Source organism: Accipiter gentilis, chromosome 6, assembly GCF_929443795.1.
Source record: "Accipiter gentilis chromosome 6, bAccGen1.1, whole genome shotgun sequence".
NCBI lineage: Eukaryota > Metazoa > Chordata > Aves > Accipitriformes > Accipitridae > Astur > Astur gentilis.
The window spans coordinates 14,036,638-14,060,649 of NC_064885.1; the positions used below are offsets into that span (position 1 = coordinate 14,036,638).

General features: G+C 43.2%; 1 protein-coding gene across 7 annotated transcripts in view; it reads left to right on the top strand.

Moving 5' to 3' along the window:
* The first annotated feature begins 1,732 nt into the window (after positions 1–1,732).
* FARP2 (FERM, ARH/RhoGEF and pleckstrin domain protein 2) overlaps positions 1,733–24,012 on the top strand; it is an 81,326-nt gene continuing 59,046 nt past the window's right edge. For 5 of the 7 annotated variants that reach the window (XM_049802089.1, XM_049802093.1, XM_049802094.1 and 2 more), the window contains exons 1-2: positions 1,748–1,805; positions 6,342–6,575. In XM_049802089.1, the coding sequence (XP_049658046.1) occupies positions 6,372–6,575 (204 nt within the window). In that variant the 5' untranslated portion in view covers positions 1,748–1,805; positions 6,342–6,371. Of the gene's footprint in view, positions 1,806–5,562; positions 6,037–6,341; positions 6,576–24,012 lie in introns of those variants that run through there. The other 2 variants (XM_049802090.1, XM_049802091.1) reach the window with 2 other exon arrangements.

Consider the following 24,012-nt stretch of genomic DNA (forward strand, 5'->3'; position numbering starts at 1 on the left):
TTCAGCGAAGCATAAACAGCAGGGTGTCGACGCTTCTAAAGACTTTACTGTAATTATTGCTTCCTCTCTGATTGCTTTTAAAGTGATCACATGAGATTTGTTCTCCAACTTGCAAAAGAAAGTTTTTGTGCTCTTTTTAGATGTTAAAGTCAGTGACGGAAAATGAAGATTACTCTGAAGTGTCTACACTTTAAAGGATGTGAAACTGTATTAGTGCTTAAGCTGCAAATAAAATCAACTACTCCATTTTCATTGCCTATGGAAGAGCAATGCAAATGCTAGGCAAACCAGGATACCGAAACATCCATTTCAGTTATGAAAGCACTTCAGTTTATTGGAATCACAAATGTTTTTACGAATGGAGTTATCTAAAATGCTGTGTATACTTTTGTAGCTTGCCTGATTTTTTTGTATGCATGAGGTTCTTCAGCTCCATTTCACTTTTTAAGGAGAAGAAATAATGGGACATATTTTTAAAACCTTGCGTCTTTTTTCTTTTAAAGAGAGGAGAATGTTGCTAGTCAGGAATTACTCATTAAATTTGTGAGTTGCTTCTTGCTGTGGGTGAGAGTGGTGAAGCTGCTCCAGGTTGAAAGGGCTGTTCTGCATGATTCATGTGTTTTGTTAATATAAAAGTCATATGCTATGCTAATATTTTGTTTTTCAAATTGTTGTGAAAAGGTCAAGTTCTCAGAAACAAGGTGGCTCTTGGCATTTCTTGTGCTATTGGCCATCAACCCTTTCCTAGAGAAATCCAAGTATCTGTTGTTTCTTGTCTTGAAGAGCAGACTGCTGGGAGGTGCGGTCCCTCTGGGTGACCGGGGGTGTTTCTCAGAGACACCCCTTTTCAGGGACCGCTCTTTCCCTGGCCGCCCCATTATCGCTAGGCCTTGCCATCTGCTTTTGAGCAGACTCCGAACGCTGAAGGTGCAAAGGTGTGTTCAGGCAGAACTCTCTTCATCCTGCGCTCAATTTCCTACAGCGTTTGCTTCTTGTCTGCCGTACTTGGCGGACCGGCGTGCTGGTTGGGGACCGAGGAGGAGGAGGATGTTCTGATGCTCTTCAGCCCCTTTGCAGCGCCCGATGCTGCTGGGCCAGCTCTTGGTGCATGGGTGCAGCACCCACGTCTTCTCTCCCCTTCTGCAGCACTGCGGCTCTTTCTATCCCTATTTAAAATCGGTCTGCTCGTGAAAATAACTGGAAACCTGCGATCTTCACTATTCAAGGCAAAACTACGAGCTGTGTTGCCTGGATCTCAGCAGCTGCTGTACTTGCCCGTGTTCTGCAGCCCCAGGCAGAGCCCCGGCCGGCTTGGGGTGCCTCGGTCCGGTCGGCTGCGTGATTCCAGGTTTCTGTTTTGTTGTTGGGTTTTTTTTTGGGGGGGGCTGGGGGGGTGAGGATGGAGCGGGTAGGGCCGACGGACAGCCCTCCTCCCCCCATCTCTCTCCGGGCGCAGGGGGCCTGCATCCCCCCGGGCCTCCCGCAGCCGCCGCACGGGTTCTCCTCCGCTGCCAACGTTCCCTGGGGGACTCAGATGGAGGTAAGAGCAGGGCGGGGGCCGGGATGCCCCGGGCCGATCCCGCGGCTCCGTTACGCGCCCGCTGCCGGCGGCAGAGGCACAGGTCGGGCCGGGCCGCGCCGCGCCGCCGCCACCGGAACCCGCGGCCCCGCCCCCGTCCCCGGCCGGCCAATGGCGGTGGGCGGGGCGGGGCCGGCGCTGGGCCAGTGCGCGCGGGCTGCGCGGGGACGGGGCTGGGGCTGCGGCGCGCGGTCGGGCCGGGCCCGGCCCCTGGCGCTGAGGTGAGGTGAGGCGCGGCGCGGTCGGGCGCGGCGGTCCCCGCGGGCCGGCTCCGAGCCGTCCCGGCAGCCGGACCCGCAGGCCGGGCGGCGGTGCCGGGGGGAGCGGGCGGCGGGGCGAGAACTGGGAGGGGGGCTGCCGGCGAGCGGCGCCCCAGGCCAGCGGCCCGGCCTGGCCCGGCCCGGCTCGGCTCGGCCCGGCCCGGCCCGCCTGCGCGTCGGGCGCTTCCGCCGCCGGCGGCCGCTGCCGTGCGCTGCGGCCCCGGGCGGAGGCTTTCGCGAGGGGCCTCGGCCCTGCCGTGCTGTGCCCTGCCCTGCCCGCGCCGCCGGAGGGTCTGCGGCCCTGAGGAGGGGGGGGGGGCTGTGGCTGGCGGGCGGCTCGGGAGCGTGTTCCCCAGTGGGCTGCCGGGTCCCGGCCTGGGCGGTTTCGCCACTTTCTTCTCGGGCTGGGAGTGTTTGCGCACCTGTGCTCCGGCCTATCCCATCCTCTCCGCATCCGCCTCCCTGCGAGGGACCCCCGGCGCCGGTCGGGCGCAGTGCTGGGGATGCGAGGGGGTAGTGCTGCACCGCCCCGCTGATTCCCTGTAATCAGTTGGAGAAGCCCTCCTGGAGCCCCGCTCATCTGGCAGGGACCAGCTGCCGTCGTTCTCCACCCTCCTTGCGCATCCGATCTCCTTGCAGGCAAGCCTGTGGTCCCCGGCACACGGTGCTGCTGCACCGTTGCAGGAGAGAGCCGTGAGACCCCTTACGCGGTCGTGACGAGGGCTGGTGTTCGGTGTTTGTAATGGCAGTGAGGCCTCCGGGTTTCAGGGAGAGATGTCTCTCCTGGTGCAGCTGGGGCACTCATAGTCTTCATCCCTCTTCGCTGCAGTTGTTGGATTCCTGATGCATCCCTTGGTGCCACCTTCGTGTGGTGATGCTATTGCCTGGTGAAAAAGGTAAAAAATGAAAGTTTGCTTCTGGTGGACTGAAGGGACCTGATTTGAGAGCTCCTGCTGAGAGTGCTTCCTTGCTGCTCCGTGCGGGCTTCCACTGTGCGCAGGTGGTGGGGATCTCTTCCTGCAGGAGGAAGGGATCACCCTTCTCACACCTGGGAGCTGGGAAACCGGTGTTACTTGAGACCAGCCTTCTGCTTAGGTGAGGCATGGAGCATCGTAGTGACTGACTGAAAGACACCGTGCTCAGAGGAGTTCATTTGAAACCCCTTGGAATCTTGCACAGGCATATCCTTGGGTGTAAGCTGCCTTTCCAGATTTGCTGCTAGCTGAAAAATGCTGTCTTGCTTCTGAAAAATAAGTTTATTTCATCCAAGTAGAAGATAAAAGTCATTGTGACTTTGAAGCCATTTCAAAAAGGCAACAAAAAGTACATAGCTACCTTGATTTTGTAACTTGTGTTCCCAGCTGCTCCTTTACTTGGGCCTGAGAGCAACAGTCATTCTGTCACTGTGCTTCAGGGAGCTGATTTAGCTTTGATGCCTGGTCCCGGTTTATAGGAAATTATCAGGTTAAGCACTTGGTGCAAAGAAGTCGGGGGGGGGGGGGATGTGAATGCAATGAAGATTTTTTTTCTTGGAACTGCTAATATTGTGGTAACTGCATTTTAGTTTTGCTTTGGTGAGGAGGTAAATGAGACCTTGTTCTGGCTCGCCTGGGGTGGGAGGCTCTCAGTGCTGTTGGACACTTTCTCTGCTCTGCCCATAGAGCCTCTCTTTCTTCCCAATGCTTGCAGCCCATCTTAGGCTTCACTCTTTCATTTTCCTCAACCTTTCCTTTAGTCAGCCCCTTAAACTGAAACGCTTCCTAAATCATCGCACAATGTTTTTTGTTAAGAAACATCATATGTAGTCAGCTTACATAAAACACGACACGTAACTATAATTGGTGGTGAAACTGGAAGTAGTACTTGGCTTGGTTAATACTCCTCCCGCTTCTGGTTTTTGAGGCAATTGGAGCAGGCCAGGCTATTTGGGAATTTTTAATAATTGTACTGGCATTAGTAGCATGCATGGGGAGGGAACTGGATGTGGTGTGGGGAGATGCTCACAACTGCTACACGGCAGGCAGGGCACTGCTCTTCTAGGGAAATGTGCCTTGCTTCTGCACATTGTGTTTTCTGCCTGAGTGCTTGTTAGACCTTAAAAATCTGAATATATGCTGGCTGGGGACTAGTCTAGTGGTAAATGTTGTTAGGAATGTGTGATCAGCAAGGTGCTTGGTTGAGCCCCATTGAGTTCACTTTTCCTGTAACACCTGTGAGGAAAGTCTTTGACATCCTCAATTTCTGCTTGACATGACTTTAGTTTCTCCTAGCTAATAACCAAAGCTAATAAAAGTACCCAGGAGCTCCTTGTTTAGTCCGGAGTTGGGTGGCCTACCTGCGTTGCCTTTGGGAACTGGCTGGCTGCAGCTGGAGGGGAGGCTGCCGAAGCCTCTCTGCTGCAGGGCTGCTCTGTGTGCTGCCTCAGCTGCCACTGCTCACATCTTTTTCCTGTTGAGTAACTAACTGCAGGGTCTATGCCTTCCAGTAGCTGTTTATTCGGAACAGGGTGAATGTGTTCATAGAGTGCTAATTTGACGAGCGGTTGTCTAATAAATAGTCTTGTGAGGAGTATAGCTGATTCTGGGCAACTTCAGTTGCTCATAAGCTTCTGAATGGCAGTAGCAAAATCTTACCATACAGTTAAGTTAAAAGGGACAGAGTATCAAGGAGATACAGATGACACTGAGCTATGGTTTCTGTTCAGGTTAGCAGTTAGAGGTGTAACCTCGGCAACTGTCTCTGGTGATTTTTGCTGTTGTGGTAGCTTTAAAATTTATGACCTAAAAGTTTTTCTCTGTGGCTGTGTGGCCACACAAACTGGGAAGTTCAGTGAAAGGATATGCACAAAATGGTCTGAGAAATAAACTTTCTGCTAATTTGTCACCTAAAACTGGTAGGTCGGGCACTGGGCAGCGTACACACACTTTTAAGGTTGAGATCATCCTTCTCACGCTTTCTCATCACGTGTGTCATCAGCCATGAGGCTGGAGGCATCTCTGCAGTGGTCTTGAGCTGTGCTGCTCAGGCAGGGCTCTGCAGTGCTTGCAAGGGCTCTGAGAGACCGCTAACCCAAACAAGCCTTGTCGTATGTGTAATTATGCAGGAGGCATCTGTCTCCTCTCCTGTGACAAGTTTATCTGTACAGGGGTCTGCAAGTTTAAAAAGCAAAAAAACCCCATAACATTGAAACCCACTGATCTGCAAGCCAGGAAGACATTTGACCAATCTCAATGTGTGCAACGATTAAAACCTAAACCCCCCCCACAAATTTTTAACAACATATAAGGCTGCCTCCGTTTGAATCCACAGAGCGGGTTGCCTACCTACTCAAAGCGTAGAGGGACAAAGGAATGTTTTCATGATCTGCCTCTCTCCTTTTTAGACAAAACACGTTTATTACAAAACAATAATCTAACACTTCATTGAATTTTTTGTAGTGTGGTGGCCATGCGAAGGCTGTCCCAGCGTCAGTAACCACATACTTTTGATTGTTCAGACATAGCATGGTATTTGGGAAATGCAACCAAAAGCACCAAGGAGCCTATCGGTTTCCATGTGCGTTTCAGCTGAGCGCCTTGCATGTTGTTGCCAAATACTTCGTGCCAGTGGTGAGCGTGGGGCAGTGGCTTTGTTGGGTGCGTTGCATCCTGAGCACACATGCCTCGCATTCATGTAGACCCTGCTGCGATCCAGGTGCAAATGTTGCCACTGCTTCTGTGGTGCAGGAGAGCCAGAGAGAGGCACACGTGTTTTTTTTCTTCATGTCAAATTACATTTGCTCTGTAACAACTGCCACAAAACCAAGAAAGTAAGGATCACAATGTAGGAGTTGGTCTACCTGAACTAGCGTAGATGTTTGTAATTGAGATTTTTGCCCACTGACTTAGTCTGGGTACGGTGCAGGTTTGTTAATAAGGTGAAGAACTGTTATCTGCAGCAGATATCTACATTACGAAGGCTCTGAGCTGCCGGCATTGGTTGGAGTAGTTACGGTTTTGCATGAGTCATCATTTTGGGGGATGAAGAAAGTTATTTGTTCCTGTTATTTCGGGGTGTGGTCCGATATTGTAGCAAAGTCAATGGGATGGCTAGGTATCAGTGAAAGGCAGAGTCCTGTCTTTCCCTCCATGGGCTGCTCCAGGTGGCTTTTCTTGTGCTGTCAGCAGTGTTCATACTGTAGTGACCTGGTTTAGGGAGGTAAATTGGCAGAAAAGTTAACTGGAAATTAAAATGTCAGTGTGTAAGGAGGGTGGAGGGTGCAGGTTTGAGTATCCTATTTCCTAACTGTGTTTTGGAAGAGTTATTTTTTTTGCCACTTATCTTTCTTCCCAGCAGCTGGATTTTTGACCAGAGTTTCATCAACTTTATTATTGATTTTGATAGCAGGATGAAGAGCATTAAATAAGGACTTTGTGTGTGACTGTGTTTTGGTGGGTAGCATTTTCACATGGGATATCAGTGGAAAACTATCTTTCAGGCTGTAATCCTTTATTTTCTTCCAGGTTTCTTTAGACTCTGCTTGCTGTTGAAAGATGGGAGAGATAGAAGGAACATACAGAGTCCTGCAGACTCCTGGCTCTCGTTTGGGTGTCCAAAAGACCACAGGAGTGAGTACCTTGGAGCCGGGACAGAACCTCTCCACTGCAATGGCATCATTGCCTGCCAAAACACACGAGCGGGACCTACCAATCAAAATAAAGATGTTGGACAACACGGTGGAAGTACTTGACATTGAGGTAAGAGAGGTTTAAACCTGATTTCAGGTACACTTAGCCTTTGATAATGTAAAGCTCACAGGATGTGCTACTGTACAGAGCTGGGGCATTTTGAGGCAGTGTCTGAATAAAGATTCCTGTAGGGATTTTACATACTTAGAAGCAATTAAATGAGTAGCGTGTCATGTTTTTCAAAATCTTTTAAGTATAATGGTTGTTTTGGGTTTTTAACAGAGTTTAAATACAAGTACATACTGTAACAAGAAGCTTTAACTGTTATTTGCTTTGGGGGAACACCAACTATTTTCTGCCAAACTGTTCTTGCTCCCTCAGCCACATGCAGCTTTGTCGATCTGGCAGCTGGGAGAGCAGAAGAGGTTTTTTTAGTTACTACTTTTTATTAATTATTTTAATGGTTTGTATCCTCTTCAAGTAAGCTTGCTCCTATTTGGAAGTTTTTGCTTGTTGCCACACTTTGGGAGGGAGGCACCAGAGGGGTGGCAGTGTTTCTGAAAATTTGTATTTAAAACTAGGCTTGCTTAGCAATTGGGGAAATCTGCCTTAAGAAACACAAACCGTGCTCAAATTGGGGTGGTTCTGTTTTTAAACAATCAAACATTTTTGTTTTTCATATTCTTGTTTCATTCTCAGCATTAACCTCAGACTTTAATTTTAGCTTGCCTAAAGATCTGTTGTTAGAAAAGAGCTCTATTCTAGTGAAGGTACTTAGCTATCAGATATTCTACATTAGTATCAAATTGACTTTATAATTAGCAGTCGTAGCCTTAGTTTCTTGCATAGACTTAAACAGGTTCTTCCAAATAGAGTGAAAAAGATGTCTGCGGAGCTCTGAAGAAATAGTGGCTTTTGGGGATGTCTTCTACAGATTGCCATCCAGCTGTTCAACTTTCAAACGTGAAATCTTTTTTTTTTTTTTGTGTTTCGTTTTGTTTTGTTAAGTGTGAGGCTGTGCCTGTATCCCCCTACCTGAGGACACAGAAGGTACAGCAAACCCATCCATCCCTCATTTACTGCATAGAACACAAAAGCTTTTTTTTAAAAATTATGTTAGAATATTAAAAAAAAAATAAATCTGCTGACTTTGGTTCTTTTGAAGTCTGATTTTTTTTCAAATTGGTGTAGATGGTGCTTTTGTGTTTTGATTTTAAAAAAAGGAAAAGAAAAAAACCAAACAACCAAGCAACCCTGCAAGTCTACCGTAAGCTGTTAAAAATCAAGGAAGAATTTAATTTATAACTCCTAGTTCCTGCTTTATTGCACGAAGTCAATGATTAGAAATCTCCTGTGTATTGGCATAGATGTTTTCCTTCTCTTCCTTGTCATATTTGTACCAACTCTGTCTGCTCTTCTCATGCAAATCTTCCACTTTCCTCAGTAACCTTACCCACTTCATCTTACTTTGTAACTCTTATCTGGCTCTTTCTGACACAGTCAAAGCCTGCTTTATTGTCTTTGATCTACTGCTGATGGGAAATCCTTTGACTACACTTGCGTCTCAGACAACCTTGATCTTTTTTCATCTTCAGGCTCGCCAATGCTCGGGTGGCCCTCCAGTCCTGTCCTGGAGCTCTGCGCTAGTTTGTCTGCTGTCCTCTAAACTGAGCACCCTCCCTTGGTTCCCCTTGGTTCTCCTCTCTGCTTGGTACAGTGCACTGCTTTCAGAATACCTTGTTTTTTGAAACTGTCTTGACCTGGTTCTCCTTTGCCTGCTGAAACAGTCTTGACTGTATATCCTTCCAGTTATCTTCATTGCTCTCTGGTTTGCATTGCAGGTCTGGTTTAGCTTCATCCTTTACCCCTAGTCTTATCCTACAGCACTTCGTCGCTAGTCTTACAATCAAATTCAGTTGTGGCTCAGTTCTTTACGATGTCTCAACTCTTCACTGTCTCCTGGCTCTAAATAAAATCAGCCTTTTCCTGATGAAACTTGGTTTTGATATTTATGTGTCAACATCAAGCTTGACATGTAAAAAACCCACAAATTCCTTGCTCACACTATTTTGTTTTGACAGCTGTGAGTCATACTCCTGTCTCACCTGTCTGACCAATAATGTAGTTTCTATTCACCTCCGATTTCTTCATTTCCTTTAGCAGGCCATCTCCTGCAGGCATGCTGTACAATCTCTAGGATGGTACTGTTTAGCTAAACAGCTAACACTCATCCCATCCAGGACCACCTCGTTTCACTCCTTTGTTGTTGTGATCACCTGCTTGTTGGCTATAGCCTCTCCATTCTTGCTGAGTATGTACACGTTTTGCATGTTGCAGGAAGAGGCAACCCACTCAGTCATTGTTCCTAGCAGCTGCTACTGCCTGACCAGTTTTGCATCGCTCCACTGGCTCCCTCTCTTTGTAGCTTCAAACGTAGGTTGCTTATCTCTGCTTTCAAGGTCCTTCAGGGCCCTACCTGTAATCTCGTGCAAGAAGGTGCTTGGCTCCATCCCCTAACTGGGCCACAATGCAGTACCTTTGTTGTTGTTGTTGTTTTTTCCCATCGTGATGAGAGGTCTCCCATAATTAGGAACTATCTTAGTTTTCTCTTTTTACCTGCAAAGCCCTCTCTGATTATGACATCCACAGAAACACCCGAATTTGGGCAGCTAGTGTGCTGAGGCCATAGTTAACATTGTACTATTCTTTATGAGGTCAGTCGGAACTCAGCAACTGAGAAACTTTTGCCTGATTTTGTAAGCGGTGAGGAGGAGGGGTCATCCTTTGTTCATCTGTAGAGCATTGAGCACAAAAAGGTCTGTAGTCAGCAACTGTAGCATTGGAGTTCTACTATTACACTGCCTACATCACTTTTCATTTTTGTCTAAATGAGGTAGCAAATGATAGCAAAGAGGGATGAGGTATTAAATTGTAAACCTCTGCCTCATAATTTGTTTGGTGGACTGGTGGGATAGCAGTAACCGCTGACTGCTGTTTGTGATGGAAAATTGAAATTTTTCACCTGGGGATTGAGGGAGAGAATCAGGAAGAGTCAGCCACATTTGCTGAATAGGTGGTGTGGGCTAGCACAGATGTTTTTTTTAAAAAAGCAATGAGAGAAATTCATGATTAAAGAGCTGTCCTAGAGGGATTGAGGCTCTGATTGCAGTGCTGCTTGCCCTCTCCTCTTTGCTTTTGCAATTTTTTTCACTGGGTGTGGAAATGAGAGATGGTGTTGTCTTCATCACCTGCTTCATGAGGTTTGTGTTCATTGATTTAGGTCAGCAATAGTTTTTCAGTGTAGTGGGACACTTGAGGCCTTTCTCATAGGGGCCACTGCCTTCTAATGGAGATGTAGCTTATGGCAAAAGGTGGGGTTTTTTTCCCCCTCTTAAAATCATTTTCCCTTCTGTCTTTAAGAACTGTGGGAAGTAACTTTTTACTGAGAGAAGTGGTGTGTCGGTGGAAGAGACTGACTAGGCATAGTGGTCAGCTTCTGGAGAGGGGCCTTCTCTGTGCAGCACGGTAGGGAAGCTGACGCAGGAGCCCTGTACTGCCTTGCTTGCGGAGCTGCCTAAAATGGCCCACATCAGCAATTTTAACCATATGGGATAAACAGAGTAGCCACAATAATGATTTAATCCATACAGCTTTTCCTTGTTATCCCCTCCTTTCTCCAAGATGCATTTAAAACACTTGCTTATCTCCTGGCTGGCGTTGGTAGATACTCTTGTTTGGTAGCTCTTTCCTGTTGCTTGTTTTTTTTTAACTCGCTAAAGAGCAAGAAAAGAAGCTGACAAAGTGGCATAACAGATGGGATGTGAACAAAATAGGAAAGGACAGTCTTTCCTTCATGTTATTGTTGTATCTAGAACAGTGTTAAAAGTTTGATATAGCTGCATTTCACTGCCTTTTGTCTAAAACCCACTGTCTCTGTCTGCTCTCACCATCTGTACTGTAAGGTTTTCTTTCTAACTGAATTTCATTAATCAGTAAGAGGGAGCTATTCTTTAAAGTATGCTGGGGCAGAGCTCCTCTCCAGGGAATCTGTTTTGAATGTTAGGGGATGGAGAAATGCTCAGATGTTTTATAGAGTTTAAAAAACTGAAAATTGGGTATTTATGGTTTCTTCTTTCCCTCCCAAAACAGAAAAGAGAATGAAACGTATCCATCCAAAGCTAGGCTGGAGTATTATATATTTTCATGAGTTGTGTTTCTGTCCCTTTTTATGGCCAGCTTGTTTAGTCAGTTCAAATCTTGCATTGTGCCATATCATGGGGTACCTGTCCTTGTCCCTCCAAGCTAAGTGTGTCCAAATGGGTGGTTTTGCAGACTACTAGATGAATGGTCAGAAAATTCAATTTAATTCAGACCAGCGGCAGACTTCAAAGTAAGCAGGGTTTTACAATAGAAGTTCTGCCAGCTTTCCTGATTTTCTTAAGAGATTAAACTTGGAGGCCTTTGATCAGCATAAAAATATGGCAGACTGTTAAGTAGAAGGGCCTGGGCTGGGTTTAATTTGCCAAAATGACCACTTGGTAAAATTATACTTGTCTGGTGCTGGTCATGGAAGACAATAAAATGTGCTGCGATAAAGGACAACTTAGGCTATAGGAATTTAGGGTATTGGAAGTTGTGATTTATACTTGCTGAAAGCTTTTGTGTTGATTTGTAGTAGAGTTGGAAGAGGACTGTATTACAACAGGGACAGACGTATGGGCTGTCAAAGACATGGAGTACAGCGTGTGCACCTGGGTTAGAGGAAACAAGGGGTCTTTTTGCATGGCATAGTTGGAAGGAGAGTGGTACTGATGGTAGGTGAGAGTCTGGTGCTGTCTTAAAATCCCGGTCAGTGAAATAGCAGGTTTAGTCAACGAGAAAGGGGTCAGACTTGCAACATCTTCCAGTGCTTTCTCCAATGCAGTACTTTTTGGGGGGTCTGTAGGCAGGCATACTGTAAGGTCTGCTTCTCTGACCCAGTTTTCTCTTTGCAGTAGCTTCTAAGACATGTAATGGCATTGCTGCCATAACGTGATGTTTAATATTTGGTCTATATGTTTTTCCTTATGTAGGAAATATATGTGCTTGCTTTCTTACTTGAATTATGCTCTATGCTAGGAGGAAGTGCCCTGGAAAAAGAAGTTTAGAATATTATGCTTCAAGTTTACCAAACTGTTTGCAGAGAACTTGGCACCTCTTCAGTTGCGTGCACTTCCTCCTCTTCTGCTTGAACATAAAATAAAATTTGGGAGTGAGAAATACTTGTGCATTGTATTACAGCTGAATTTTTCTCTATTTTCATCTACTGGAGAATGCATTCTGTAGAACTGTAATAGCCATCATAAAATCATAGCACGGTTCTTAGCGCTCAGCAAAACCAGGTGGGTCTTCCTGCCTGTTTTACCCAATGGGAAAACTTAAACTAGAATTTTTTCTTTCATGATGTTCGTCAGGTTGCTTTAAGCACACAAGTCTGTTCTTTCTTTTTTAAATATAATGAACTAACTTCTTGATAAAGCATGTTAATAGTATGAGTTAGCTTTATGTTGGTTGGAATTTGCCTTAGATTTCAACTACCTTGTCCTGGGATTTGGGTTTTGTCCTGCCCTCTCACCATGCTCTGAAGTTGTTCTCCGTGGGTCAGGCTAGTGCAAGCGTTCTTGTGCCTTGGAGAATGGAGCTGGCCCTTAGGAAAATGCTTTTCTTTTTGTTGGCATTTTTCCTATTTTCTGTATTTCTACCAGGCCTGTTGTTTCCTTGTGCGTGACTCAGTTTCTTGAAGGTGGTTGTATCTTTTCTCATTTTCTTACGATGTACGTGAAAGACGGAGCTGGTTCCGCATCCCTGCGGCACTGTGTGATGTGTCCCTCTCCTTCCAACACCAGTGGGCAGCCTGGGAGGGAAACGCTTGATTCCACTGCTGTTCATGAGAACAGGTGTCAAATAAGATTATTTTTTCCCCACTTGTATTTTCTTATTATGAGGACTTGTATTGTCCTCTCACTGCTCATGTCTGTTTTGGAGTTTACCGATGTACCCTGTGAAACTTACTGTTGTATTACCATAAAATTTAAGTGGCTTATTCTATACTAAGTTGAAAACATACTTGACGATTACTCTGTCTGATAGTGATGCTGTCTTTGCTGGCCGCCTATATTACTCTTCCTTCGTTTATTTAAATATACAAATTGCATTATTAAAAGTGCAAAGTTGCTTTCCACCAGTATGCTTAGAATAACTATATTTAGTTATTCTGGTTTCTGTGCAGTTTGCAGGCATCTGTAATTGAAAAGGTGTCGTGAAAAAGGCACCTCTTCAGATGCCTGTTTCCAACAGCCATGGGAGCCTGTGGTCGTGACTCGCTGCAGTCAGGGGCCCTGAAATCAGGAGCTGGGTTGGGACCGCAGGAGGTTTTTGGGGCAGCAGAGGAAGCAGTCTGACATCTTTTACATTCCTTGTGACATCCCGTGGTTTGGAGGGAGTGTTTTCAGCTCATGCACACTGTAAAATGCTGCTTATCAGTAACTTCTTATGGTAGCATTAGTACCCCTAAGAACTTAGTTGGGGCTGAAGCAGAAATTACATGGCTTAAAATGCTGCTGTTGAGCAGTTTTAAGTAAGAAATGTCCTTCTGTTAAAAATGGAGAGCGTCTCATGAGCACCGAAAAAAATTTACTCTGAAATGATATTTCAGAGAGGCTGTCCTTACTGCGAGCTGTGGTGGGCTGCGAGCGCATGGCCACCATTACAGCTCCATCAGAGCCAGGCTCTGGCATAGCTGCCCTCCTGCCTCTCCTTTGCTCTCCCTTCGCCTGCTTAGACCTTCCTTTCATAAAGGCTTTTTCTCCTCTGTGCTGTAAAAGTATTAACAGCTTAAATATGTGGGAAGTGGGAGGACAGGCTGCTTCTGAATCCTATTAAGCGCTATGCTGAAGGAATCAAGATTCTCTGTTAGTCAGCTCAGTGTTTTTCTTCCCTGGCTGGGAAGAAATGGTCAGAATTCCAGAAAGAATCATAGCCAGATGTTTGTCATTGCTCCGGTTTGACTCTCCTAAATATGGCAAATAAGCTGCCTTAGGACTTATTTTTGTCTGACCTCAGAAAAGCAAGTTAGTAATTCACTATTTAAAATTTGAAGTTATTATAGGGTTTAAGAAGAAAGTAATTGAAGCATTGCAGTTTGTATACTGTTTGATTCTACTATATATTTCTTAGACCTGTTATTTTGTGTTTGGGGGCTTGACTTTTTTGATGCTATGTAGGAATGTGGCATTGGGTGGGGAAAGGTAAAAATGCAGCCATTTTATGAGAGACATTTAGGGTGTGTGTTTTGTTGGTTTTTTTTAAGGGAAGATGTGAACTTAAATTGTATTATAAGAGCAATTTACTACTTTACAGTTCTCTTGACATTAGGTGTCCTATTATGTGAAAAGAAAATTGATTTATACTGCAGCAAAGGAGAAACAATCTGAATATTCCTGTATGAAAAGTCTATTATATGCACATATTGTAACTTAAAATGTAGAAACAATTTAGTAACATGGTGATCAAATGTTATCACAGTCCTTGAAATGTGAATGTAATGGATTGAGTTAGTAACTGTATGGCTGTGATATACTGTAGTGAGTATGCTTCACCACATGAAGTGCATGAATGAAAAACTTCTCTTGTATGGGTTCAGAAGAGTGAACTGAGGGTACAAGAGCCATATTTACTTAGCTTAACACTGAGTTGGTGTAAAGCTGAACTCTTTTCAAGCTCTCTAATTTACTGTAAACCTACTGAGAACTTTGTGCCTGTAACTGTTCTGTCTGGATGAGATCTGATAAAGTAAACAAACCAATGCATAACTTCATGGTCTTGGCATATGTGCAGTGGTACAGTTCTTGTACTTACTTCAGAAGGCACCTGAGAGGAATTAACTGATATAAAAGAAAAACCTGTTACCTGTTAGCTTCCTTACTAATTCAAATAATGTGTTGTCATCACTAATAAAGGAGATACTGTGAGTTTCTTAAACACTCCTGCAGAATGCAGGTGTTCATTTCTTTTTTCATAACCTAGTGATGAAGGATAGTGAAAATCTGTTGAAATTATTATGCCATTCTATCAAAATAACTGTAAGAAATGCTGTATTCCAAAAAAAAAAAAAAAAGGTAGTTCTGTGGAAGCCTCATCTGGGTATGGATGACATTCAAAGTTGGTTCCACAGATGGATAATTCTGTAGAATATATATAGAGCCTGAAAGGGGGAAGAAAACCAAACCAACGAAGAAATAACCCACAGTCAGCTAAAGACAGCTACAGAAATGCAGTGTGCTAAGAGGCAGTTGGAGAAATTTTAGGTTAGTGCCTGCTGAAAAAAGGGACTTGATGTTGAGCAAGGATGGCATCACCTGGTACCCAGCTGTGTTTGGAGAAGCAAAGCCTTGTGAACATGCATTTAAATAACCAAGGTTGCAAAAGCATACCTGTGTGTCATATGTTTCTCCTTGCAACAAAACACTTTTCTGGCAAGGGTCACGTTGCCTACTTGTGTAAGAGGGAGACCATATAAATTGAATACTTAAACTGCTCTGGTGACAATACCTAGTGTAAAAGATTTATTTTTAAGGCTGTGATGTTGGATGTGGAGGGGGGAAGACCCATCTGTCTGACAGAGCAGTCATTCATGAATAAAAATAAGAAATTGAGAAGAAAAGGAAAGGAAAGGAAAAAGAAAAAAAGAGTTTTGAGCTGTCAAGTAGTCTGTATTGTGAGTTCAGAGACACTCCTGGAAGTCTTTCAGCAGCTTCTGCATGTGCTACTGCCCTGACCTGAGCTGCATGGTTGAAACCCAGAGGTATGAAACAAGGGGAAACAAAAATCAGGCTCTCTAAATTGGAGTGTATTGCTCTTTAGTAATCTCTTTTCAGTTGTAGTAGAACTTGTGATGCCTTTTTGATGCGTTTGTAGCACCGTGCTTGGGTTTTACACACATGCATATGTTTTGGAGTGCTCTCGTGATGGTGAAAGCAGAGTTGAAAACATTGCTTAAGAAGTTGTTTCTTCCCAGCCTTGTAGCAGAGGAATGGGAGATGAAGTATTTTAACTATTAATGCCTCCTCACTGCTCAGGCAAGAGAAATGATGGGAACTCAGTTGCAGGCCTGCTTTGCCAGCAGCAAGATCCAAGCTGATGTGTTTGACATCTCTGCTACCCGAGCTGCTGCTGTTCTCCATCGGCCACCCATGGCAGAAGGCTTGGGCACAGCACTTGGTGGAGCCTGAGCACAAAACAGGAGTGGTGAAATACCCATATTAGTTTAAAGAAAGGAAAGAGGACTTTGTAGAGACTCTGTTAGGCCTGTCTGACATGTCTTCAACTGGAATGAAGGACAAGCATCACTGTGCCTCTCAGCCTGCTTCTTGGGCAGCTAGCCCAAAGCCAGAGATGTAGGAAAGACTCCTGCTGGCAAGGGGGAAGTTAACAAAGCTTCAGCCTTATCTAATCTGGTCTATAGTTATTTATTAACCCATCACCATGGTATCGAAGCTCTGCTCAAAGTACACTGGGGAGTGATAGGACAGCTGGTACAGTTTCAGTTTTGCCCAAAACAAAAGAGAGCTTTGGCCTTTCCTGTAAAAATACCTAATTTGTGTAAAGAATCTTTGTGTCTATCTTATTTCCTTGATGCTTTAAACTGTTTTCTTTGGGTGGGCTTCCTCAAAGTGGTGTGCCAACCTGCAGTACCGTAACGCTTTACAGGGAAAGCCTAGGTCAAATCTGGTTGATGTGGGCATGGATGATGGTTTTGAGGCAAAAGCATAATTAATGGAGAAAGACTAGCAATTTTGGTAATTTTTTTATGAACAAAGGGAAGCAAAGTAATGTCTGTGTTTAAAATTACTTAAAAACATAGAGTTTTATTTATATACATATACACACATATGAAATGATGCTGTACAAGTTCCTAGAATACCTACAATCTAAATATGTGAAGTGGCCAGGCACGTTAGAGGGAGCAGGTGTAGGAAGGTGCAGTGGTTCGCACACATGTGTAGGGTCTTGTAGCAAAGTTTGGGGGAGGGAGGAGAATTGACATATCAGCCTCCTAACTTGTAGTTTCTTAGCTTTATTATACTGTTGTACAGCTTGCATGAACAAAGTAGGTGCTTAGACATTCTGTTATGAACCTTAATTTCTTGAAGTGGAAAAAGGCTTTTTTTGAGAATGGCTATAAATGGCATGCTGCCCATTTTGACAGCAGGCCATTTTTATAACTAGGCACTTGTATCCGTCCTTGGTTATTTCAGCCACCAAGTTGTTTAAAGGCTTGAAATAGTGCAGTAACTTAATGTAGCGTGCTGACGAGGCTGAGCCCTTTCAACTGTGCCCTCGATGTTTGAGGAGGGCTGTTGGTGTGGTGTTGCTCTGGCCCTTTGTAGATTATTTGAAATAGTATGTGTTGTAAAAAAAGCCCCAGCATCACTGTTGGCGGAGTTTTCTGGCATTTCCACTGCCACGATCTTTGCGTGTGCGTGGCATCAGCCACTGCAAAGCCACTGCTTTCAGTGATACTGTCACCTCTGTCGCCTGAATGTTTGATGATTAGCAAGCATTAACTCTGGTGCCAAATTGTCAGTCAGTAGTGTCCTGCAAAACTCTTTGCAGTGATGAGGTCCAGGGTTTTAATTTCAGTGACTTAACCTCTTCCCCAGCAGTGTATGAAGCAGAGGTATTGAGGGGTGCGTGTTTGTATTTTCTCTCCAGGTAATGAAAGCGACTGAGAATTTCTGCTTGATGCCCAGTAATTTTTATGTGGATCTTCTGTGTGCTGTTTGTATATAGTGCTTTGGGGACCACATATTGGTTGAATGCTTAACCATGATGCCTTTTTGTTTTCCTCTGAGCACAGTGTGTTTTATTTCAAGTGCTCCAGGTATTTAAGCATGAGAGCACTTTTGGAACTTGGTACCATTTTTTGTCTCTGCATGCAGTTCTACCTAAGTATACATTTCCCAATCTCGTTCACATAATTCCCTCCCTCTTGGGGATCTTTTCCCATGTCAACAAATTATTGTTTTCCTACTCTCAGGCATCCAGCAGGTCTAGCCACTCTGGAAAAGCATGTTGGTTGGGTAGAGCTGGTTCATTTGGCAGTGAAGTGCTTTAACACTGCTTGAACCTTTAAATGATCACAGGTTTTAAAGCTAACCTTAATTAAATGAGCCAGAGGCTTACATTTCTAGAATAATTTGTCTGGCTGTGGATTCTGTTTAAAAAAACCTGACCCATAACAAACCCAACCACTGAAATCTTAGGACAAAAAATCTTGGGGGGAGAGTCTTACAATTTTTTCTAAAACAAAAAATTATGCCCAATATGCAGTGTAATAATGTAACTTAAAATAGCTCAGAAATTTGTGTTTTTGCAGCTTCCATATTTGAGTAAATTGGATTTCAACGCCATGTAGAAATACCATGATACACAATATTTAAAAAACATAAGTACATTTTCACAGTGAAAATGTACGCTATCTGAATTTGTGAAGAAGTTACAAAATCGTTTTCAGGGTGGCAGTGTATTCCCAGAGTTCAGTCTGTGACCGTGAAATAAGAAATGCCATGTGGCTGCAGCTTGAGGTGGATGTGAATGTTCGTTGGATGTTGCACCAAGGGTGGTGCTTTCCACTGTCCAGCAGCTGCCCTGCTGGCATGGTGAAGGTGCAGGCAGCAGGCATGGGAAATGAGGTCTGGTGATGGGTTCGGCTTCCTCGGAGTGAGCCAGGAGGAGCTGGGGGTTCTCCCAGCGCCATGTAGAAAGGCTGCTGCTGCAAATGGGAGACCTCCAGTAGTACCCTGGCAGCTGGACTGTGCTCCCTCAGGTGGGAAAAAAGTTGTTGTTTTTTTTTTAAAAAAAAAATAGTTCATGCCAGTGACTAGGGTGGAAAATTGGAAGAAGTTTCACAAACCTTATGTGCTGGGTTGACTCCTGTAGCTCTTGACCCAATTCTGGAAGAGGTCAGGATTGTCATCTTCAGTAAGTGGCAGGTGGGGACTGCAGAGGTGTGCAGCAGCGCGGAGGACCTTGTACAAGGGAGTCAAATCCCCTGACATCACAGGCTGTGCATCCAATGCTCTATAAGTTGTTAAATGCACTACAAACTCTTTCTGGTGTTGTCTTAGTAAAATAACCTGTAGTTGGGACCTGTCACTATGTAAGAGTGAATAAAACAAATATATATATTTAAAGAAAAATTGGAATAACTGAAGCTGAAAGTTACTGTTAAATGTTCAGATAATCAAAATGAAATAGTATTTAAGCAGTATTTGGCTGAGCACATGAAACCAGAGGTTGATATGTCTGTTGTTACCAGGTACCCATTTTTGTGGGGAGGCAGGGACCGTTTTCATTTGAGTTACTTGTTCCAATCAAAATTGAAGAAACTAATAAAGTACTGAAAAAAGACAGTTATTTCTTACTCTTCCAGTTTGCTGATTAAAAACTTGATATGGAGCTGTAAGGTTGTCTTGTTTTAGCCATGAAAACAAAAAGTTAATGAATGGCATTCCTTGCCATCTTATATTATTTCCTTCTTTCTAATAAATGTGGTTTAAGTGTACACCCTGTATTCATAAATGCAGTTTTTGTTTATATGTGGCATTAATGATAGTTATTAATAGGGAGCTTTGAAGGTGTTTTTTATGTCTTGCTTTGCATTTGGACAGAGATCTAACAGATTACAGAAGGGCTGTAGATGAACAGAGCTATAAACTCACTGAAATGTTTGTATATTTCTGGTTAAGAAAGGAAATAACAAGTCTAGTGTAAATACTATGTTTAGTTGCCGATTGTAATTTTTTTTTAATTTGCCAAAAGATGAGAAATCACTTTTTCTTTAGGAAGACCACTAAAGTACATGAAAAGAAAAAAAAATACCTGTGGATGGTGAAGGGGTCTTTATTTAAATCAGTTCAGTTTACTTTTCATGCCTGGGCTTCTCTTTGCTTGTGGGGTGCTCCATGTTGGCCACTTGTCAGTGATGATGTCAAATATAAACTTCCTCTCACGCAGATACACTGTTTACTGGAGGATTTGGTTTCCCGGCAGTTGCAGATTTCTGTAACACAAAATCCAAGGTCAGCTGGTGTTCGCTGAAATTGGAGGCCAGTGGCTCCTCCAGCTCTGGCTGCACAAGAGTTTCCATTCTATACCTCTCCTTTATAACTCTTCGTTTTTTCCAAACTCTTGGCTTTTGGATGGATTCCCCGGCCCCTCCCCTCCCACACCTCCAGCCTAACTGCAGCCAAATGTGGATTTCATTTTTTGAAAGTTTGAGCAAGGGCAGTTTGTCTGTTTTGGAATATGAGTATACTACTCATTATGAAAAGACTTGGGATTTTTTTGTTTTTAATTTAAGATACGTGGAAACAGAAAGTTAAGATGTACTGAAAGACATATCTGGGAGTTACTGAGGAAGAATTGATTTTGATAATACTGAACTATGGTCAACTGAAAATCACGGGCTGTGCATTCCTAGTTTGTTTTTCTGTCTTCCTAAGCTAAAATGTTATGGAAGAGGAAAGATCTGCCATGTAGGTAGTAATATTTGAGAAAATAGGAAATAGCAGTTGGGATGATAAAAATAGCTGTCGTTCCAACTTTTTCTTATTATATTTACTCCTCTGTCCTAAAAATTGCTAACATTGAATATGTTTACTTTTCTGGCTGAGTAAACAATATAGATACCTTCTTCAGTCAAGAAACTTCAGCTTAAAATGTTTGTTCCTACTAATTTCTGTTCCTGCCTGATGGTGGCTTAGCTCTGAGCCTGTTCTGAAGGTGTTACTCCTGCTGCGTGCGGGCAGGGGATTGCCACGCTGGTGTTTTGCCAGTGCAGGGCCCTCTGTAGCATCACCACCTGTCAGATTACCCTGCTTGCACAGCTCTGAGGGATCTTTTCAAGCTTGATCTGAATATTCAAATTGATTTGGAAAAAAAATCTATTGTATTGAACATTCTTCTAATGATGACTTGTTAAAATAGTCTGTAGTACAGTTAGAGCAGGGTCACTAGGGAAAGCTTTTGTTAGCTATCTATTTAATTTTTTTTTACCGTGTATTTTTTTTCTCTCTTTCTTTATGTGGAATAATTCAGTAATTCAGTAATATCAGTAGTCATTTTGGCAGCATATAAAGAGTAATTGAGAAGTTTGGAATGGAAAGTATGCCGTGTTGTGGATTTGTATTGAAAACGGGACCTTTCTGAAATGAATTCATGTAGCTTCTTGCCCTGACATCAAAATTACAGTAATTAAGTTATTACTTAAAAGATTTTGCTTTCTGCTGCTTTTATGCAGATTAAACAATGACATGGAGCCACCTGCTATATAACTTTCATTTTTGTCAACTTCAAAATGTTAAAGAAGCTTTTTGGAAAGGATGGTTGTAAGTGTAACAAACAATTTGAGGAACTAAGTAGCTCTAAGAAGAGTCTTCCGACAGCATTTGAGACATAATGATAATAAAAGATTGTGTTCTGTCTCAAGCTTTTGTAACCAATTTTAATTTAAAAATAAAATCAAATTAAGTTAATACTGTTCTTTTAAAATGTGGCATTGTTATTGTTGCTTTATACTTTGAAGGAAGTACTATGATATGACATTCAGCTTAGAATGAGGCTTTTTGTAACTTATTATTGTAAATGACACCCAAAGTTATAGTTGATGGCCCAGTCAAAGTAATTTTACACTTTTAACATTTGAATGGTACCTTTATAATTTAATCAGTTGCAAAATGCTCCCAGCTCTGACCATCTTAATTTCTTCATCTCCAGTTTCTCTTGAAGGGGGGGGCACAGGCTCGACAGTGGAAGGAGAGAGGTGCCAGGGGCGTGTATGCCATACAGCCTCCCTTTTGGCAAGAAATGAAGGCAGCTGGGCTGTCATCGGGCATGGAGCTTGGTGGAGCCACAGAGGCGTAACTCAGTTTAAATGCTGTGCATGGGAGAAAGTTGTGTATTACAATCTGATTGGGATAATTTTAATGGCTGTACATGACTAGCCATGGACAGGACACAGTTTCCTTAATCAACATAGCACACGTTTGACTGTAAAACTTGTCTAACTGTTACCAGACATCTTTCACAAGCTAATCCAAGTTTATCGATTCTAACAGATGGTGGTTGGAACCAGAATTACTGCTTATTTCACAAATGAGAAATTGAAAACTTGGGGTCACAGGACATCTCCTGGTCCATGGCTTCTAGAGGTTAATAGATCTATCTGTGAAACGGCAGGCTGGCGTGTCCCATCTTCTGTAGATGGAAGTATAGATGTTGGTCAGCGTATAGCTGCATCCCCACAAATATCACTGGCTAAAAAGTACTCCTTTCTCAAATCTGTGGTACAGTTTTACAATACAATACAATAATAAATACATACATGTGTGTCTGTACCTTTTAAAAAAAAAAGGCCTTACTATATTTAAGGGTATTCTGTTTAAAAAAAAAAAAGGTCCTACTATAGTTAAGGATATTTTCTTCTTTTGTTACTATTTTAAGATTTATTCAGAAGTGCAGAGCAAGAAATGTATTTCACTTGAGAGTTGAAAATTCAGTTTTCAAAATGCATTTCTCCAGGAGCATGTGTGTCCTGTGGCAAGCAGTCTGTAATGCCTGTAGACAGAAGAGCAAGAAATTTTATTTACTGAAGATGTGGCTTACCATTACCTGTATCATTCCTTGTTTCATTGTCATCATTTAAAAAACCCATACCCACAGAGTCTTCTGCAAGCACAGATTTTGGCTAAAAAAAAAAAAAAAAAAAAAGAAAAAAATCAACTGTGTTCTTATGAAGAAAATGCCATTTTAGACATCACAAAACTTGTCCAGAAAAAGAGGAGGACGGTGCTCCTCACCATACTGTGTCATCTCCCAACCAGGCATCTCTGTATCCACTGAAGTGATGAGACCTGGATCATTTCTCCTGACTTGCAGTTTTATTTGGGGGTTTCAGTGTCAGTGGCCTGATCCGGCATGATACCAAGAAACTTTATGAATGAGTGGTGTTTGTACCAGGTGAATTCACCTGACCTATGCTTCACACCCATGTTTGCCCATATAGATAACCGTGACTTGTGAAAGCATGAATGAGAAGGATGAGACAATCTCATGTCATTCTCTGTCCTTCTGTTTCTCTACTTTCCTCCTTGTTTATAGCGTTGGATTCAGTCAGATCCATTCACAGCAGTGCAATTACCAAAGCTATTTCAGATTTGCAGTACTGCAGAGCTGCCATACTTTTTCTCACTGAAGTTTTGTTTTGTTTTGTTTTTTTTTTTTAGTAGTACAGAGGTATTTAGCTAAATTGCACGGTTCTAAAAACATCAACAATTAATCTCTTTTTTCCTGTAAGAAGCAATTACTCTTGAATTTTTATACATCTCAGTAATGTGAAACAATTTCCCCAACTTTCACCATCTTTTTTACTTTTTTTAAACCCTCTTTATTTTAACCTAGTGGCCCATTCTTTCTGTTAGATCCTTTCATTTGCACATTTTATTAAATTATTCTTTTACTAATTTATTATAATGCCTTATACTTTTAAAAGAGACGCTGTTCTGAGTTTAAAGAGCCAATTACAGAACTTTGTGCCTGCTTTGATGGCACTTCTGGCACTCCGACTTTTCCAAATAAACAAGTCCTTGGTGGTGTGAATGCCTGAGGTGTGTTCTGTCGGACTACCCAGCCGACCAGAGTGATGCCAGACCCTGTTGCTGCAGTTGCAGGATCACTTCCATGGTCCAAGGTAGAACATGGATATCAGTGGCCATGCTATCTCCTTCTGCAGCCTACACTAGCTATCCTGCTAGCTTTTGTGCGTTGCTAGAACAGGTACTGAGTGATGCGAAAGCCCTTTGAATTCTTTTCATGCACTAATGTGTGGGTTCATAAATGCTATTTTTCTTGTGGTGGCTGCTACAGTCATGCAATAATAGATGCTGAGAGCAAGCTCATATGTTTTAATAAGCAGACACAAGCATAGTTGTTTTGGGTGTGCTATGAAAGTTTCCCGTTTTCTCCCATGTTACCGTAGCCACTTTCTGCTGATGTTTGCTTCGTGGCTTTGTGCCTAACTTGACTGCGAAAAGTGTTAGTGATTGGGTTTCTTGAGGGAGGGATTTATTGCAAATGAGTACACAGAAAGTATGGTGTGGGAGGAGGGTGTTTGGGTTCCCACTGCTTTCTTTGGCAGGGAACTATAGCCTTCCTGTTTATTTGTTACTTAACAGAATAAATACTATCACCTTGGGTTTTCTTGAACACTTACAAGAAAAAAGTTAGGGTTAGGGTTTTTGAAGGATGTTCCTTTGTAGAAGATGAGTTCTAGTTCTGTCAGCAAAGGCCTTGCACGTGTTGTGATAAGCAGCCTCCACTCAGTCGATGTGATCCCTGGCAGTGGTCAGCCTGGCCATGTAAAGTCCTGCTTGCACAGCTCTTGCTCTCCTGCGGGGCTGGCCAGTGC